The 18,628-nt window shown below is 44.4% G+C and overlaps 1 protein-coding gene across 2 annotated transcripts in view; it reads right to left on the reverse strand.

Moving 5' to 3' along the window:
- Positions 1 to 2,321: 2,321 nt before the first annotated feature.
- The window catches only part of EPHA1 (EPH receptor A1), a 34,661-nt gene continuing 18,354 nt past the window's right edge, over positions 2,322 to 18,628 (reverse strand). For both annotated transcript variants that reach the window (XM_021270164.4, XM_021270165.4), the window contains exons 5-18: positions 14,929 to 15,084; positions 14,399 to 14,731; positions 13,035 to 13,159; positions 12,767 to 12,926; positions 10,007 to 10,103; positions 8,284 to 8,339; positions 7,882 to 8,004; positions 7,593 to 7,778; positions 7,096 to 7,157; positions 6,505 to 6,714; positions 5,616 to 5,765; positions 4,719 to 4,912; positions 4,251 to 4,406; positions 2,322 to 3,365 (exon numbers count right to left, since the gene is read on the reverse strand). In XM_021270164.4, the coding sequence (XP_021125839.3) occupies positions 3,287 to 3,365; positions 4,251 to 4,406; positions 4,719 to 4,912; positions 5,616 to 5,765; positions 6,505 to 6,714; positions 7,096 to 7,157; positions 7,593 to 7,778; positions 7,882 to 8,004; positions 8,284 to 8,339; positions 10,007 to 10,103; positions 12,767 to 12,926; positions 13,035 to 13,159; positions 14,399 to 14,731; positions 14,929 to 15,084 (2,087 nt within the window). In that variant the 3' untranslated portion in view covers positions 2,322 to 3,286. The remainder of the gene's footprint in view (positions 3,366 to 4,250; positions 4,407 to 4,718; positions 4,913 to 5,615; positions 5,766 to 6,504; positions 6,715 to 7,095; positions 7,158 to 7,592; positions 7,779 to 7,881; positions 8,005 to 8,283; positions 8,340 to 10,006; positions 10,104 to 12,766; positions 12,927 to 13,034; positions 13,160 to 14,398; positions 14,732 to 14,928; positions 15,085 to 18,628) is intronic.

Genomic DNA, 18,628 nt, shown 5'->3' on the forward strand with positions numbered 1-18,628 from the left:
TGTGTGCATGCGAAAGGGACTACGTACTCACCAGTGGAGTGTGGCTACAGGCCTTGAGGGGTCGTATGTCCTGGGGCCAGCAGCTGAGAAGAGCTGTGCTCATTGTCCCAGCTACTGGACAGCTGGTCTCAGAAACTCAATTCTACCAGTAGAAACTACCAGGGTAGATTCTACCATGGTATTTATGTATACATTTCTCACTACTTGGCTTATCCTGATCAGCCAGAGAAGGGAATAGGATCAGGTTGTTTGTGCTGTGTTTGCATGACTGCTGTGTTTTTTCTGCCTGTGAGGTCAGTCATGCATAAGTGTGTGCACACAAGTAGCATGTAGATGTGCATGTATATGCATTGTGCCTGAATGCATGCAGGAGTGCCTACTGGGAATACATGCTCAGGCTTGCTACTGGCTGTACCTGAGGACATGGAGCTGAGCAGCCTCATCTCTTTCCGATTAGCTGATTCAGCAGCTCCTCACAGTTGAAGGTGGAAGGGTGGAAGGGACCTCCTTGTCCAACCTCAGACCACAGGGCAGGGTCAGTCTGAGTAGGGTGCTCAGGACTGTGCCCAATCAGTTTTTACGCAACTCCAGGGATGAAAACACCACAAACTTTCTGGGTTCCAGTGTTGGTCCACACTCCCAGTACATTTTCTTACCTTCAAAGGGAATTTCTTTTATTTTCATTTATGCCCAGTGCTGCTTTTCGCTTCACTGGATACCAAGGAGACTTTGGCTTTTTCTTCTTGACTATCTCCCATCAGGTATTTATACACAATGGTAAGAGCCACCCAAACCAAAGCCAGTCTTCTCATTGCAAGTCTAACCAGTTCCATCTCTGTCAGCCTCTCCTCATGTCAGATGCTCTAATCCCTTTAAATTCTTGGTGGCTTTGCAGCCACCAAGAATTTAAATAGACCTTGTTCCAGGTCAATCCATGTCCTCCTTGCACTGTGGAACCCAAAACTGGGTACAACACTGCAGGTGTCTTATCGGAGGGGAGAGGAGAGGGGAAGAATAGCATCCCTCCAGCTGCTGATGTTGCATTTCCTAGTGCAATCCAGGTACTGTTGGCCTCCTTTGATGCAGGGGTACGTTGCTCGAGTGCAACTTGCTGCTTGCTAGGACCTGCAGGTCCTTTCCTGTGAAGTTGCTTCCCAGCCAGTCCATCCCCATGGATACAAGGGGTTATTCCTCCCCAGCTGCAGGGCTCTGCATTTCCCCTTGTTGAACTGTATAAGGCACCTCTCTTCCCATTTCTCGCATGTGCTGAGGTCCCTGTGAATGGCAGCACAGCTCTCTGGTGTATCAACCACTCCCCGTTTTCTATCATTTGCAAGGCTACGCTGAAGTTTACATATGCATGACACATGCTTTTATCTTATGTCAGCCTAATCAAAGCTTCCGTTCTAGCCTGGATATCATCTATGCAGCAACTTTAACATGAAGCATAGATAATATTACTAAGATTGAACTTATTATACGAACAAGACTCACAGTGCAAGCTTATCTTGTCAGCTCTGTCTTACTGTAGTTGCAGTAACTCAAGTGGCTGAGATACATGCATATCATGGTTCCGTGTGTATGCCCTGCTGCTTCCCAATTTGAATAGAAACCATCCTTCTTGCCTCAAGTTGCATCCTTTTAGCTCTGGGCTTCCTAACCCTTCTGCAGGGCATAGGTAAGCAAGATCTTCCCACAAGCAGGAGTGTTAATTCGAACCCTTAAGATTTTGGAGGATTACACAATTATGGAAACACTGATAGCTACCCACAAATAACTCATTGCTGAATGACTAGCACTCACCATCTTCACCAAGCTAGACTTAGCACAGGTGCAGAAACATAGTTCATGAGGTGAGTACAGCTAAGTCTTCCTGGGTAGGATGTGAGAGTCCAGTTTGCTTTTTGAGGAAATTTTAGGATGAGCGGAACACGATTCTCCCCTCACCCCTTCTCACCTGAATACTCTCTTCTACAGCAGAAGGAAGTACTACACACCTATTTCCTCAAACTAGAGAAGTAGCTTCTAATACTTCTCACAGTTTAGGGGTAAATACAGGAGCTGTATGAAAATGGACTTGGCTAACAGATTACAGTTGTAATGGGTTTAAAGAAAAAACATCTGAAGTAATCACCTGCACATGCGTCCTTTTGTCCTAATGCAGATGCATTTGCTCACCTGCAGTTACATGATTGCCAGAGAACTTAAACCTTGCTGAAACAACTAAATTAAGATGTAAGCACACTGCTAGAACATAATGTATATGCTAGAGCAAAGGTCCCAATAGTATTTGAGATAAGCCAAAGCACTTCAACACAGCCTGCTCTGCCACAGGTTTATTTACAAAATACTATTTACAGTCTATAGCACCTCTGTCTTGAATTCTGATAAATAATAACACTTCCTCCACAGAGGAGGAATAAGACAGACCACCTACACATTTTTCTGTTACAAACACCCTATCCAGTCAAACAAGACCATTCCCTCTTTCAAAATGGGGCAGAGAAAAATGAGTACCTAGAGGGTTTTGTGTCCGTGGCACCAATAAAGGTATTAAGCAGGTCGGGGAGAGGTAAGTCTCTCTGCTGAAGTACACGTGTGCAAATAAGCAACATGACAAGGTTACATGATCACACAAGTTACAGCAGGATGTGCTGCTACTCCCAACTTCTCCAAAGAACAAAGTACACCATGACTTCGTGGTGTTTAAGGCAAGAACACTGAATTTAAAAACATATCCCTTAGCAGCAGCCTTGTGAAAGACTGAATAGTTTGTTCGTGTTGTAAAATAAGGAAGACAGAAGGCTGCTGAAATGAGAAGGGACGTACTCCAGGGAGTGAATGGGCCCAACCCTACATCTGCATCCTTGTGCATGTTCCTAGAAGGTCCCATTCTATCTGAATCCTCATCTCCGATCTTAAAGCATTATCCATGCCCCACACCCCAACTGAATGTATCTTATGTCTCCACATGATTTACTGAGTGCTGAAAGTCCAGTACATGGACTACAGGGATTACTTAGTGCTGCACAAAACAGGCTATAGAAGACATGGCTGAGAACAGGTTCTAAGACCAGTGCTCTGAAAAGTACCAATGACTGCTGTAGAGCAAAAGCAAGGGGCAACAGAAATGAGAGCAGGTGGTGTTGCCTCATAAGTCTTTTCAGTCCTGGTTGTTTTGCTTTGCTTGTCCCAGTCACTCATTTGGAAACAATTGCCATAGGAATGATTCCAAGTGGTACATGGGTAAAACAGCATTTGGCAAGCTTAAGGGAGCAACAACTGATCACTCTTTAAAGCCTTGGATGCTACACAGGATCCTCTTCTGGTGGCCTGGAAGTGACACTCCCATCTGTTTCAAGTCCCTGAAGGAAATAAATGGAAGAGAGAGGAAAAATTAATTGCTATTCTTGTTCCTTGGGGATTGGGGTGTGTTTAAGGGCAGAAACTCTTCCCACGCATTAGTTCAGAAAGTTTCCTTTCCCTCAGTGCCTCTTGCTACACGTGCTTTTTCTCCAGAGGGAAGAAACATCTAGATGGTCCTTTCCTTCTCTGGCTACCTCTGCCCACCCAGTCAACTGTTTTCTCTCACCTTGTGACTTGGCCTTTGCTCCCATTACATTAGAACCGCATCCATGTCTGCTCACAATGGTCTCAACCTTTCAGCAGGGTCTGCTTCTGCACTGTGCCTTTTCATTTGTCTTATGTAACTACTCTGGTTATACTTGGTTGTACATCCCTGACCCTACACTAGGAAAAATGTGTATTGGTAAAGCATCTGGCCCAAGTCCTTCTAAAGAGCCCAGAAGGACTTTGCTCTAGGATGGAACAGTGCCTGGCTGAAGTGGGGAAAATGTCACTAGCCTGTCTGAGTTCAAGTCAAGAAAACTCTCCTATCAAGTCCTGCGAGGGTGGGGAGATGGTCAGGTTAGAGACCTGCCTGTCATCTGTTGCCTACCCTTAGTCTAATGTGTGCCTAATGTGAGTTCAGAGCAGGTCAGACCCCTGGAAAGTCACAAGCAAGGACAATTGGAGAATTAGTCTCACAGCTTGAGCTGTGATCACGATTTTTCTGGGCTGATTATTCTCTTATAGGGTAAGAGGCCCATCCACTTCCATTTAACTGCATACAGAAGGATGGGAAGAAGACTTCCAAGTAAACATGAGTGCCTGTTCAGATAGCAGAAGGACAGAAACAGCTATTTGTGAAATAGCACGGGGTGCCTAGTGAGAGCTTAGCCTGCACTTACTCAGCCGTGAGGTCCAGAATCGACTCCATGGTGTCAAGGCCAGCAGTGCGAAAGTTGGAGATATAGCGCTTCATGCGAATGGATTCCAGCCACTCAGGAATGGATCGATAGGGGATACCATCAGATCCACTGCAGCTGGGGAGCCGGAGCGTTACCCTAAACACAGATGAAACTTTCATTAGCCAGGCAAGAGGCTCAGAAGACAGCCTCACTAGCTAGAGAGCAAGAACCCTCTGCCAGTTCTAAGCCAACTCATCTTTTCTCTACACAGTGCGATCAGACTGCACAGGCCAGTGGCTATGTATGCCCTGTGTCACCATAGAAACAGATTACTTCTATCTTCTGCATATACACATTCAAGATGTCTCTTGCCAGCCCACACTGCTAGCATCACCTCTACTCCTGCTCAAACCAGGAGGCAAAAATTTCCCAATTAACTTCTCCCCCTCCCTAAGACAGTCTGCTTACCTGGGATCAAAGTCTGCAACAGACCGGAGGAGATGAGGACTTGAGATGAAATGTTGCAGCTGTGCCTGGATCTCATGAAATTGAGGCCTCCTCATCCGATCGTGTGACCAACAGTTCTTCATGAGCTCATAGAGAATAGATGGGCAGTCCACAGGCGGGGGGAGCCGATACCCATCCTCTAAGCTTTTCATCACCTGCACGGATGACAGATAGAAATCAGGAAAGAGCAGAGAGTGAAAGAGAGGAGCCAGAGGCCTCTGTGGGGCTGGGAGCAGACAGTTCATCATTTTTCACAGTGTGCAGCCAGGGTGGGGATTGAAGACAGTTACATGTGTATAAAGTAGAGTTTGGGCAGCACAACAAAGGATAAGGACACATGAGATGTCAAAAAGTGAAGTGGCATACACAGCTGGCTTCAGCCCTTTATTAGCTTAGCTCCCATTTGCCATTCACGGCATGTGTTCATTAGAAGTGAGGACCAAGTGATTCTGTTACAGGCCCGGTGAGAAAACTGGATCTAGGTTCTGAAGAATAATTTGAACACCATGTGGCAACCTCATAGATGCACTAAGCCTGGCACAAGTATCAGACTAGAAAAATACTTCAGAACCAGAGCAAGGAGAGAAAGAAATCAGCAAAGAACATCTCTAAACCCAAAGATTGTGGCTGTATTAATCAGTCTTTAATTTGGCTTGCTACTGGTGGCATCTGAACCTGATTCAGGGACCCAAACATTACTGTCTTTGACTTGGCTGCACTGATTTTTGGCCAGGAAGGAGACAGAGTAGTTCTGTGTTTGGGAGAATGACAAGGCTGCAAGCAGAGGGAGATCAACACAAGTTGGGCCTATATTCCTGGTTTATTTCCTTAAACCAGCACAAGCTCAATGTCTGTTACCTTTTGATTGGTCATGTCTCCATATGGCTTGTCACCAAATGACAGCACCTCCCACATGACAATTCCAAAGCTCCAGACATCACTGGCTGAAGTGAATATCCGATGAGCAATGGCCTCTGGGGCTGTCCATCGGATGGGAATCTTACCACCCTGTGAAAGAGAAGAGACATTGGGTAACCAGCTTGTTTCATTGAGTCATGCTTCTCCAGTGCTTTCAGTCAAGCAGCTTACAAAATGCTTCACAGACTGGGCCCATTTCACTTGAAGTGATGTGTGATCACCTCTGGGGAAATCTTGTCAAAAGGACATAAATGATTTTGGAAAGTAATTTTGTTTAAGCCCTGTGTTCAGCTAAATGCTACAAAAAAAAAAAAAAAAAAAAAAAAAAAACCATGGCTGTGGGTGTAAGACAATGACATCAAGAACAGACTCTTTGAGTGACACAAGATAGTAGAATCACTGGAGCTTTTTTTGGATGGGATGTGTCGATGTCTCTAGTCCAAACTCCTGTTCACAGCAGGGCTGTCTTCAAAGCTACATATAATTAACTGAGTCCAAAATATAAGATCCCATATTTTGTTTCATTTCAAAAATCACATTCTATATATCTATTGTAATATATCGTACATAATGTATGTAATATACATGTATATATGTAGTCTTATAATGGAATATATAATATAACAGTTTTATAAAATCTATTTTATAATAGGTTTTCTTTCAGAGAGGAAAACCTATTTTGTTCAGACTTATGTCCAAATCCTTCACCTGGCACGTTTCCTACTACAAAGAAATCCTGCCATTCTTATCTGGCAGAATCCCAACCCCGAAGACTACAGCTAAATTACAAGACTGAGCCTTATCTCAGCAGAGATTGTTTTTGCATTACCTTGGTTTCATAGGTTCCCTCTGCATCATTCTCCAATATTCGGGAGAGACCAAAGTCGGACACCTTGCACTGAAGGCTGCGTGTGACTAGGATGTTGCGAGCAGCCAGATCCCGGTGCACATAGTTGTGTTCTGAAAGGTAGGTCATGCCAGAGGCTATCCCTTGCAGCATAGACACAAGCTGCAGAGGGCTAAATTTTTCCTCATTTTCCTGCATGGAAGAAGTGACAGAAGACCCTGGTCAGGTGACATCAGTCTGCTGTTTTCTAGTTACTGGCCTTATCAACTTGTAAAAGAAGGCATTGGTGAACAAGCAAAAAGGCAATGCTGCAGCCCAAAGGATCCCACAGGTTCATACTAAGGGACTGGTGGTGGTCTCCAGAGTCATCACCTGCAAATTATCTGTCAAAGACAACACTCTGTATACTGAGCAAACTGGATAGCATCAAGATTCAGTTGCCAAGACTGGAAAGGTGAACAGAAATCATATGGATGTAGAGATCTTTTGTCCACTCTTCTCTTAGGGTCCTAAATCCAGTTTAAGTACAAGTTCTGGCAGTACACAAGCCTACTACAGATTGGGATCTCTCACCCGCAGGAAGGTATCCAGTGCTCCATTCTCCATGTACTCAGTGATGATCATCATTGGCCTCCCTTGGGGAAAAGAGCAAAGTGTCACCCTTTCTGCAGTTCACCTTTGCAATTTGTGTTTCAACACTCTCCACATTCCCCCAAAACTGGGGATCATGCCCACCCACCATCCCTGCTCCACTCTGACAGCTAGCTGTCCCTCCTCCTTAGATTTCCCCTGACGATTTTGTATTCCTTTTAGTATCACACAAAACTTTACACCATCCCTTACACTATTCCAATTTCTCCACTCATCAGCCCAAGAAGATTTCTCTTAACAATGCCTCATGACTCCACTGGAAATCCATACCCCTCCTCCATTCCTCATTCTCCACCATAGGCTAATATAACAATGTGTCTTCTCCCAGTACTGCCTCCTTGGCATAATCCTCCCCTAAGAAAGGTCCTAGGAATGTGCCACTTTCTATGTCATTACAAGATGCTCTTCCATGCTCTTACTTTTGGTGACAACTCCTTCCAGATGCACAATGTTTGGGTGGTCGAACTGCCCCATAATTGTTGCCTCACGCAGAAAGTTCCACCACTGTGAGTCTGAATATGTTGACTTCAGAGTCTTGATTGCAACCACAATACGTTCTTTGCCTGGGAGCCGTAGGGACCCACGATAGACCTCCCCAAACTCCCCTGAGGACAACCAGAGACAAAAGGTCACAGATGAGCTCAAGAACATGCAGCCAAATATCAGTGTGGGGGAACTGAAAGATGAAAAGAAGGCCAACAAACTCACCCTCCCCAATCACATTCTCCATAGTGACACAGGAAACATCCAGTTCCTTAATGAATTCCAGCACTCCTCTGCTGGGGTCATCATAAGGTTGCAGGTCTACATAGGGCTTCAACCAGACCTTCTCTATGGTAAAGGGAAACAAAAGAGCAACTTAACTCGTCAACTCTTTGGTCAAGCTTTGTAGGGCAAAGATACAGAAGCAGAGCTAAATTCACATCCTTCAAACAAAAACAGTCAACAAATACATCAAACATACATTGAATAATACTGCAGCTATTATAGAAGGAGAGAGATTACATCAGAAAATCCACACGGGTGCTTTGTTTGAAAACTGTGATTCTTTTCATTTTTTGCAACCCATTCCAGGTTTCTCCCTGGTTCCACTATCCCTTTGAAGCTCACCTCGATCAAAGCCTGAAGTATTGTAGTCTGGCCGTGATTGTCTGCGACGAGCATGCCTAGAACATAAGGAGAAGTCATGAAACTCAAATGGTTAACAAATAGCAAAGAAGAAAGCAAGACTTCTAGGGAGTCTGTCCCAGCTGGTCAAGCACAGAGTTCTGGGTAGCTCAGAGCAAAGTAGAACCAGACACTGCATCTACTTGGTAGAGTACAGCCTATAATAGAATGTGGTACTTAATGTACATTTAGAAATGGAGTTTTGTTTCCATGCAGTTAGTTTTGTTTGTTCCTCTGTTGCTGAATTAAATATGAATTTCTATTTCTTTTATGTTCTCTGTACACTTTCAGTAAAATATCTCATCTTAAAAAAAACAGCCTTGTAGACATTTGGAAAGGAAGTAGAACTTTGTATCTGGGTAGAGGACCGTTAAAGTAATAGTATATGGAAAATGGTTTGAAATAACTGGATACATGAATTGCCTGCTTAATTGATCAGCAGCTATATAAAGGACTGTGCCATAACACTATTTTTTTATTTATTTGTCATGATAATAGTATGATAGCGCTGGATTATGTTTAAAGAAAAAAAAAAGAGAGAGAAATCACCATACTTTCCTCTGTCCTCAGCAGCAAGCATTATCTTACAGGCATATCAACCCACCCAACCCTGCTAATTAAAATCACTTAGAGTCGTTCCATCTTATTGCAGCCCACTGGTCTTCTTTCACCTCTAGCTAATCCATCCAATTTCCTCGGAGATATCAAGTCCTTCTTTCTTAACTCTTTCTTAAGCTTTTATAGCTCAGCTGTTTTTCACAGAATGGGCAGGGCTGAAAGGAACCTCTGGAGATCATCTAGTCCAACCTTCTGCTAAGCAGGATCACCTAGAGCACATTGCACCGGATGGCATCCATGTGGGTTTTGAGTATCTCCAGAAAAGGGGACGCCACAACCTCTCTGGGCAACCTGTCCCAGTGCTCTGTCACCCTCACAGTAAAGAAATGCCCCCTCATACTCAGCTGGAACTTCCTGTGCTTCAGTTTGTGCCCCTTGCCTCTCATCCTGTTGCTAAGCACATCTGAAAAGAGACTGCCTCCATCCTCTCAACACCCTCCCCTCAGATATTTATATAAATTAATGAGATCTCCCCTCAGTCTTCCTTTTTCCAGGCTAAACAGGCCTAGTTCTCTCAGCATGTCCTCATACAACAGGTGCTCCAGTCCTCTAACCATCTTAGCAGCCTGCCTTTGAACTCACCCCAGTAGTTCCATGTCCCTCTTGTACTGGGGAGCCCAGAACTGGACACAATACTCCAGGTGTGGCCTCACCAGGACTGAATAGAGTGGGAGGATCACCTCCCTTAATCTGCTGGCAACACTTTTCCAAATACAGCCCAGGATACTCTCAGCCTTCTTGGCCACAAGGGCATATAGCTGACTCATGGTCAGCCTGCTGTCCACCAGGACTACCAGGTCCCTCTCCGCAGAGCTGCTCTCCAGCAGGTCATCTCACAACCTGTACTGGTGCTTGGGGTTATTCCTCCCTAGATGCAGGACCCTGCACTTGCCCTTGAACTTTATGAGGTTCCTCCCAACCCAACCTTCCAGCCTGTCAAGGTTCCTCTGAATGGTAGCACAGCACTCTGGGGTATCAGCCACTCCTCTGAGCTTTGTGTCATACTCCTACATCTATATCTTTTTCAGCTCCAAAAATCAACACTTACTTTCGTCGAAAGAACAGAAGTCCCAGAAGCAGCCCAATAAATAGTAGAACTCCAAAGATAATGGAGACAATGACTCCACCAGACAGTGCTCCTGTGTCTGCAAAGGAAAAGATAAAGGCCATATCATTTAAAAGAACAAGAATTATTTGTCTGGAATGTAGCAACCAGCTTCTACCAGCCAGTGGTATTAGGTGAACTATGGTGTTTCATCTTCCAGGCAACAGTGACCATATTTGAGTACAAATATGCACATGTTATCCATGCACAGTGCCTCTTCAGGTAGGTATCGGGTTCACTCTTATCTGTGATCCTGGTCTAGATTAAGTAATTTATCCCTGTACCTGATTTAGCTTTCAAATAATCCCTGCTGCAGTTGAGCTAGACAACTCCAAGGTCTCTTCCCACATGTAAGTGAAGAACAGCTATTCTTCCCTCCCACTCCTCTCCAACTACATTTTCAGATCAGACTTCTTCCTGCTCAGCAGCTGATTTAGACTATGGCATAGCAAAGACATAGATTTGCACAGCAGTCTAGTTTGACTCTTCTTTTTTATGCAGTTCACTTCCTCCTTCTGCCTTCCCTTCCTTTTGAAAATCCAGGTTTGTTTTTTTGCCTAATTAATTTGACAGAAACCACTGGCTGCTTAGTGTTTTTGCAAACAAGCAAGCACTGACATATGAACTTGAAATCTAACATCATATTTCTGGTCTCTCAGAAAAAAAGTGTCAGGTGGTTTCATTTTGTGACTGGATAGAACTCAGTGTCAGATAACTCAGGTAGTCTTTTTCTACTTACACTTTTAAGCTAAAACCACACAATATAGTTGACATAGTATAATATATATGTGTTATATTATATATATGTTACAATACAGTGATATCCTCACAATATAGTTGAATTTATCAGAGTAAGTACTAAATTCCCTCTGTTGGTTGCATTTAAGCCTTTATTTCTTGTAAATTAAAAAATGAATAATTTATTTTTAAATACATTAATGAAAAGTGTTCATATACATATCTAACGAGTGTCTACATCTTTTAATATTTTTCCTTAAGACATTTAGGAAAGCACGCAGAAAAAAAAAAAAGAAAATTCCTAAATATAATGTTGCAATAAGTGAGGGATTTTTAAGCAAGGAACAGCTGCATGACAACAGTGTCTGGAAGTGTTTCCTAACATCCAGTCCAATGCTCAGCATCTGTAAAGCCTAATTAACACTTGTTATTCTTGCTCAATTTGATGCTGACTCATCCCACAAAAATTACTAAAAATCACCAGCTTAGATAGGCAGAAATCAAGAGGCAAAGCTAACGTTCTTTCTTGATAAAATCAAAAAGGCAAGATTTGGAAGGGGGAAGTAATATATTTTATTAAACCAACTAGAAAAAAAGGGACAGGCTCTTAAGTACATAGCTCTTCTGCAAGAAATTAAGGGATCTAAACTCAAATTCAGATTTAAAAAGTTGCCTGTCCCTACCAATCTTGTTCCACTAATATCTCTAAACCATTGCAGCTAAAAATCATTATATTATCAAATAATCACTCCCATCGAATGAAACCTCGCTGGCAAGGTTTTTATTCCTTTCATATTCAAAATATCTTTGCCTTGGCATGATGAGATGATCAACTTTTATTTAAAGAGAAAAAAAAGCATAAACTTGTGGAAAGCTGCAAAGTATCTCCTAGCACATCATTTTATAATCAAAAAAATCTATTACATGTTAACTTAAAAATTTTCCACAGAACCTTTGTGATACATTAGTCTGTTGGTTAAGACTGTTAATGTCATCACAATTGACAATGACTGCAAGAAAATCTTACCCAAAGTTCTTGGTGTTAAAAAAAAGAAAATCTTTAAACAATATTTCAACCATGGTATCATAAGTCCTTACCAGCTTTTACTGAATTACTATAACCATTTATTAAAATTAATGTATGCCTTTCCTTTTTCCTATTTCTTGCTTCGTTACAGTAAAACTAGCCTTTCATAGGCATCATTTCAATGAACTCATTTCTAGGATTATCAGAAACATCCATAGGGTCACTAGGAGGATCTGTGAATTTGTGGAATGAAGGGAGAGTAAGCTCCTTTATAGAAAACCTTTGATAATAGGGAAGTCTTTGGATAACCCAGGGAAAGGGAAGGTTGGATGCGGGGCCTGCATAAGATATTCTTTAATGATGGAGGCCTCAGTAGACTGGCCTACACTTCGTGCTTTGGGTGAGAATTTTTTTTCAGCAGCACATATCATCTGTCAGAGTCATTGCCAGACTCACATCCAGGGGCTGAACAGTGGAAATAATAAAGCTGGAAAAAAAATAGTGCTGAAGTCCTCCGAGTTCTCCTTTTCATTAGCGATTCCTATATAAAAGGATAAATACGCTAATTGTTTTGTTAACATTTGAACTTAGAAATGTTACTATTCAGAATCAAAATATCTTTCAGGAGAACTAAAGGAACAGATGGTGAATAATTTATTTATGTAACACACAAAACTGACACCGATCATTTCTGAATGGGAAAGTACAATAGGATTCTGTATAACAGCAAACACAAAGGATAAAATGATTCCCTGTTGAACATTTTCACAAAGCAGAGCTTTGTAAAGTCTTGGCCATGGTGACAAAGAATTCAGGAGTGTGGTTTCTTTGCCTTTGCAGCTAGCAGAACACAAAAAGAGATTGGAGTACTATGTGCATACATAATCTGATGGAGAAGTGAGTTTCTCACTAATGACATACCAATGGTTGTACTTTACCTGGTGGAAGGGTGCGGAATTCCTGCTCCTGGGAGTAGGGCCCAGGCCCAAGAGGTGTGATGGATCTCACACGAAGCAGGTAGGCTGTGTCTGGTTGAAGGTCAGTCAGAGTGACATTTGGCTCAAGAAGGTGCTTCACTGTGTATCGTGCCTCCTCTCCCTGCAGAAATTGAACAACGTTAAATAACTAACACACATGGAATGGAACAAAGAGGACATTTTCAGCCCTTTAAGTGGTAGGGGGAAGAACAGATGAGGCAGGTCTCACCTTCTCAAAGAACATGACCTCATACTCCACTGCGGTCTGGCTGCGCTGCCGTGGGGCAAGCCAAGAAACAGACAGACTACTGTCATCCCTTTGTGTCAGGATAAAATGGGACACTGTCACTGGAGCTGCAGGGGAGAAAACAAAGAATATCAGAATGAAATACAAACAACACAAAGTAATGCCTCTCTCCATCAGAGGTTCTATCTTTCCTTCTATGTCATACTGTGTAACTAGAAATGACTCTCATTGCCACTGCCACTCCTTTAACTTTCTATTCTGTGGTGAAAGCAAAATGGGGTCTCCAGCTGTAATTTGTTGTTTTCTAAGAATAGCATGCTATCCCAGTAATATCTACCCCAACAGAAGAAGAGCATATCTTTTGTCTCTGAAACAAAACTAGTCTTCCAAGAAATTACATTTAACCCAGCATTGTACTGCTCAATTTGAAAACAAAACGTTATGATTTTCTGCTCTTACAGCAACAGTGACACAACTATCCTATGTGATTTATGAATACAACTCCATTTCATATGGTACTGTGAAATTCCATACTCAAAATTTCTCAGATGACTGAAGATGAATGTTATTCATGAATAAAAAGATATTTCTTAACAGTTTGCAGGGACTGACGTGTCAAGCCTGGTTCTGTCCTTGTCCTTCATCATCACCAGGAAGTGATGAGGTAAACCCAACGTAGCTCTGCTTTCCTAGCTCAGAGTTATGCTGCCTCTGCATAGCAAAAGGAAGAAAAGACAAGGAGTCGTATAAAAGTCACTAAATCAGAACTGGGATAAGTACCAAGGGCTGCTGAGCACTGCAATGTTACTTTCCTATAATCTTGTTTAACAGCACTCCAGAAAATATGCATAGGACAGTCAAACTACTACTCAACTTGAAGCCAAACTACGCATAAATGTGTCAAGGAGAACTTGTATGTTTTGAACATATAAATTTCTCCACGTTTTTGAAGTTTTTATTTTCAGTTATATCAGGATTTCTGTTGTGTTTGGTTTGATTTTTTGCTATATTTGAGTCATTGGTAATATTTCAGGCCCCATGCTTCCTGTCACACACATAGCAATACCTTCTTTGGACTTCAACAGTGTATCACAGGGAGGGCTTTATCCTCCTCACCTCTGTTAAGTCCTTGGTGGATTCATAGCTCTTGGTAGATAATGCTTACTGCTGATTTAGCTTGCAAGGAATATAACTGATGGACTTTACATGCCAGAGGCAGAGGTACCTTATCATACCATACCAACGCATGTGGCAGACAGAAGGAAATGGAGAAAGGTTAAACATTCACAGAGATTCCTCTTCCTTTTCTTGATGAGCAGGAAGAACTTCTCTCTGCTTCTGCTAACCTGCATGTCCAACTGCGACCCAGACAGCTGGAGCAGTTCTCTGGGGAGCAGGTCCCATTCCTGAGACACCATTATGGGCTTCCACAGCAAATGTGTAGTTGGTGTAAGCTTCTAGGCCATCCACATCCACAGCAGGTTTAGTGAGACCAGAAGCACTGGGGGTGAATACCACACCAGCCTCACATGGCTCACAAGACGTGAAATGACAGCGCTGACAGAAGACTGTGTAAGTCAGATCCTTTCGCCCACCATGGTCACTGGGTGGCTGCCACCACAGAGAGAGCTGTGTGCCAATAAGGGAGAAGCTGACATTGCGGGGAGCTGAAGGAGGACCTACGAGAAGAATGAAAGAAAGTATTAGATCCAGCTGATAACACACAACGTATTGTGTCAGTTTCCCATCTGCTGATGCATTTCAAATTATGCCCTCTGTCCCCCCCAACCTCTCTCCCTCTCGGACCTCTCATCCCCATTTCCTAGCACTCTCTTTCCTCTTTTCTCCTTGTTCTTTCTCTCCAGCCACAACTTACGGGTGCAAGCAATGTTCTGGCCCTCCAAAGGTGCTCGGTAGAAGCCTGTATTACAGGAACAAGATGTAGCCCCTGACTCATTGGATAAGCTGTTTGGGGGGCACTTGAGGCAGCGGTTAGTCTCCAGAGAGTGACGGTAGAATCCCCGCTGGCAGGCTGTGAAGACACAGATAATTCAACATAAGATCAACAGGAAACAAATTGCCAGTTTCATTCAATTTCTTGAAAGCTCCTTTTACATGCTTGCTTTCCTTCTATTCTTTCAGTTCAGAGAAATATTTAGGTTGGAAGGGATCCCAGGAAATCACCTAGACCAATCATCTTCTAAGAGCAAAGAGGAGAGGCAGACTCAAGATGGGATCAACGTTATGATAGGATTTGTAGGCTGAAGAACCTCAGGAATGCTTAATTAAAACACAACCTGGTCAGCCTCAGATACTTTTTTCAGCATAAATCCATATTGCTTTCTATCTTACTCGTCAAGTTTTCTGCTGTCAGTAAGGGCGGTAAATACTGTCTCAAAGTCCTTGGATTCCTCAGACTTCTCTGCTTGCTGACTTCCTACAGGATAGCCAGTGGGCTATTTAGCAGAAGCATATTTTCTGATTTCAAGTGCTGTACTTAGCAGGGCCCTGGGGAATACGTAGATAATTATCAGTTTGCCTAACAGCAGAGTGCAACTGGCTATAAAGCTAACACACTGCAAGAACATGTGCCATGTGTTTCCTATTTCCAGTCCTATAAAAATAAGCAGCCATGTCCTTCTCTAGCTGTTATCATCTGACACCATCCTTGACGCATTATTACTATCTTGTACTCCAGGAGTACTAGTCTGTCTACCAGTTATCTCGAGGTTAATGCTTTACCTCTGTAGGTATGTAGCAAGGAGGAAAGGAGTGAGGAAAGCTGCAGTACCCTGAGAATTTAATGGTTTACTGGCCTGTGCTAAATGATTTTCACAGAATCACAGAATGGCCGAGGTTGGAAGGGACCTCTGAAGATCATCTAGTCCAACCCCCATTTTATCAAATGTTCTTGAAATACAATCAAACAACCCATCACTAATCACATAATTGAGGAATGGACACACTAATTTTCTACCAAGCTTCTGCCCCGCATTTAACTTGAGCATTGAGGATATTACCCTTTTCATATTGCACTACAAGAAAAATCATGTCCTGGGTAATCCCTCAGGATATCCCAAGGGAGAACACCCCAAAGCCATCTGCTCTGGAGCCTGACTGAAATGGCTTACTGTGGTAGAACATAACACAGAAATCAATCCTTTATCGAGAAAACAAAAAACATTACAGCCGCTCCTACTACATGACATAGAGGAACACCTGAAGGAACTAAAAACTTTTCTGTTAACAAAGGCCCAGTCTCAGGAAGAGTGATTATCATCACCATAGGTTGAGATCTCTCTGTAGATTACCATCAGAGAACTGGTTTCATCGCAGTCTTGTTGGTTACCTCTCTTGCCCTCAACTGGCAAGCAGACTGTCTCATTAACATCAGAGGTTGCAGCCCAGAGATGTCATTTATATTCTATTTAAGATCAAATCATCTCTTTCAGAAATAGTCAAGAATAAGGAAAAATTCTTTGATCTCTAGTCTGCTCATGACCAAGAGCATTTCTACTTGTTTGAGTGAAAATGAAAACTTTGTGACCTCCTGCCATTTTGCTCCAGCATAACATTTCAAAATTCATGTCACTGGATCAGTCTGGATCGGATCGGCTTTGAGAGCAACATGAAAAACAAACCAAGAGCAGAGCCACAGATTTGTGTAATACATACACCAATGTTCAACGACAATGCTATTTGCCATAAGCGCACAACATACACACACTTATTGTCAGGCTAACACAGAAAGGAAATTTGGGACACGGACCTACAGTCCACCTCTACTGCTCAGAGTAAAGCTTTGCTTTGATCACTGTGGCCCTAGGACCCTTCAGGTGGGATGACTGCCTCAGAGGGAGACAGGAAGACTAGTACCAAGTGAGTGCAAGGAGAAAACTGCATGGGGGGACGTCTGGGTAAAGGGATAAGCCTAGGAGGTAACAGTGAACACACCAGTCAGCCGGACCAGGTCACATCACCTCAGGCTGTCTAGACTGAAGCGACAAACAGAGCCTGGAAGCGCAAGCTAGAGGGATGGCACACAGCTGTGATATCCAGATATCAGCAGGCCCACTGCACGGTCCAGGCTAAGGGCAGCCATCCTCGGGCCCGGGCACGTTTGGAAGGACGGGACAGCGGGGGCAGAACCAACAACACCACTCAGTTTCGGGCAGCTGAGCCAAAACAAGCCCAGGCCAGCCCAGACGGGTGCCCAGGGCAGCGGGAGGGGCCCTGGCGCCTCAGGGCTGAGCCCCCGGCCCCTGCCGCCACAGCCAGCCCCGGGCGAGGCGCCGCGGCTCCCGCTGCCCACGCAGCCGCCGCCGCGCCTGCAGCGGCCGGCAGGGGGCCGCCCAGCACCGGGGAGGAGCGGGGCCAAGAGCCGGCAGCCCCGCCTGAGAGGCGGTGCGAAGCCTCCTCCCACGGAGCGGCCGGCTGGGCAGGGCGTGGGGGCGGCGAGGCGCCGGCGGCCTGCCGCATTAGCGGGCGAGCGGGCGTCAGGCTGGGGAGCCGGGGAGCCGCTGCTGCCCGCGTCCTTCCCAGCCTGCGCCCTGCTGCCTGCGGTTCCCCGTGACGTGGCTGCCGCCATGGGCTCGTCGGGCAGAAGCAGGGCAGGCTCTGCCCTCGGCTCCCGCAGGCTGAGCAGTGCTCAGGTCCAGGGAGCAGAGAACTGGAGAATATTTTGAGTTGGAGGAGCATCGAGCCCAACTACTGCACGGGAGTAACCTCCCCTTCGTGCTGTTCCCTCAGGTCCCGTTGCTGTTCACCAGCACCCGCCCCTCTGCTCCCCCTCAGCTACAATCCAGATCCTCTCCCACTTCACGCACTTGGTTTCCCCAGTCCTTGGTCATCTGCTCCAAACTGTGACTTAAAGCAATAAGGTGTGGAAAACAGGTCTGGAAAAAGGGTGGGTGTAGCACTGCTCACCCAAGAACCAGAGGACAGAGAGGGCAGCAGTGGTCTAACCCTCCACTGCTTATTCCTGCAGGTGGTTTTGTCCTGAGACTGCCAGCAAGCACTGGGCAGTACTCAGACACCAGAGCTATGCTGACAGGGAGCTCAGCATCAGCAGCTAACTCACCCATCGCCCTGCAGAGCCCACCAAGAAACCAGAATGCAAGCTAGGGGCATGGTCAGCCTCTGTATTCACAGTAAATGACGTACTTCAGGAAGTTAGTCATAGAGGTCCAGGCTTATTGGCAGAGGTGTAGTCCCAAGCTCAGATAACAGAGAGGTATAAAATGCTACAAGAGGCTGAGATGTAATGCTCTGGGCAGGCACAACCCTCTCAGCATGATGAGATGGCTGAGCCACTTATCCACCAGAGCTCTGTACAGCTGGAAATTCACTGAGGGGTTGGGCGAACTGGTTCAGAACCTGGCGTTCTGGCTTTCTGTTGCCTCCTGTCCTGTACCTGAGTTCAGATTCTCCTCCCTGTTATGAGGTAAGGATCATAGTACAGCTTTCCTTTTTTTCTCTTCCTGCTCAAGGCAAAAACCAGAGCCAGAATACTCTGCCTGAAGGTATTCTTCTCTATTCTGTCCCTCTTTTTGTGTTTGAAGGGAAGTCCCTCACCT

This window comes from Anas platyrhynchos, chromosome 1, assembly GCF_047663525.1.
Source record: "Anas platyrhynchos isolate ZD024472 breed Pekin duck chromosome 1, IASCAAS_PekinDuck_T2T, whole genome shotgun sequence".
Taxonomy (NCBI): domain Eukaryota; kingdom Metazoa; phylum Chordata; class Aves; order Anseriformes; family Anatidae; genus Anas; species Anas platyrhynchos.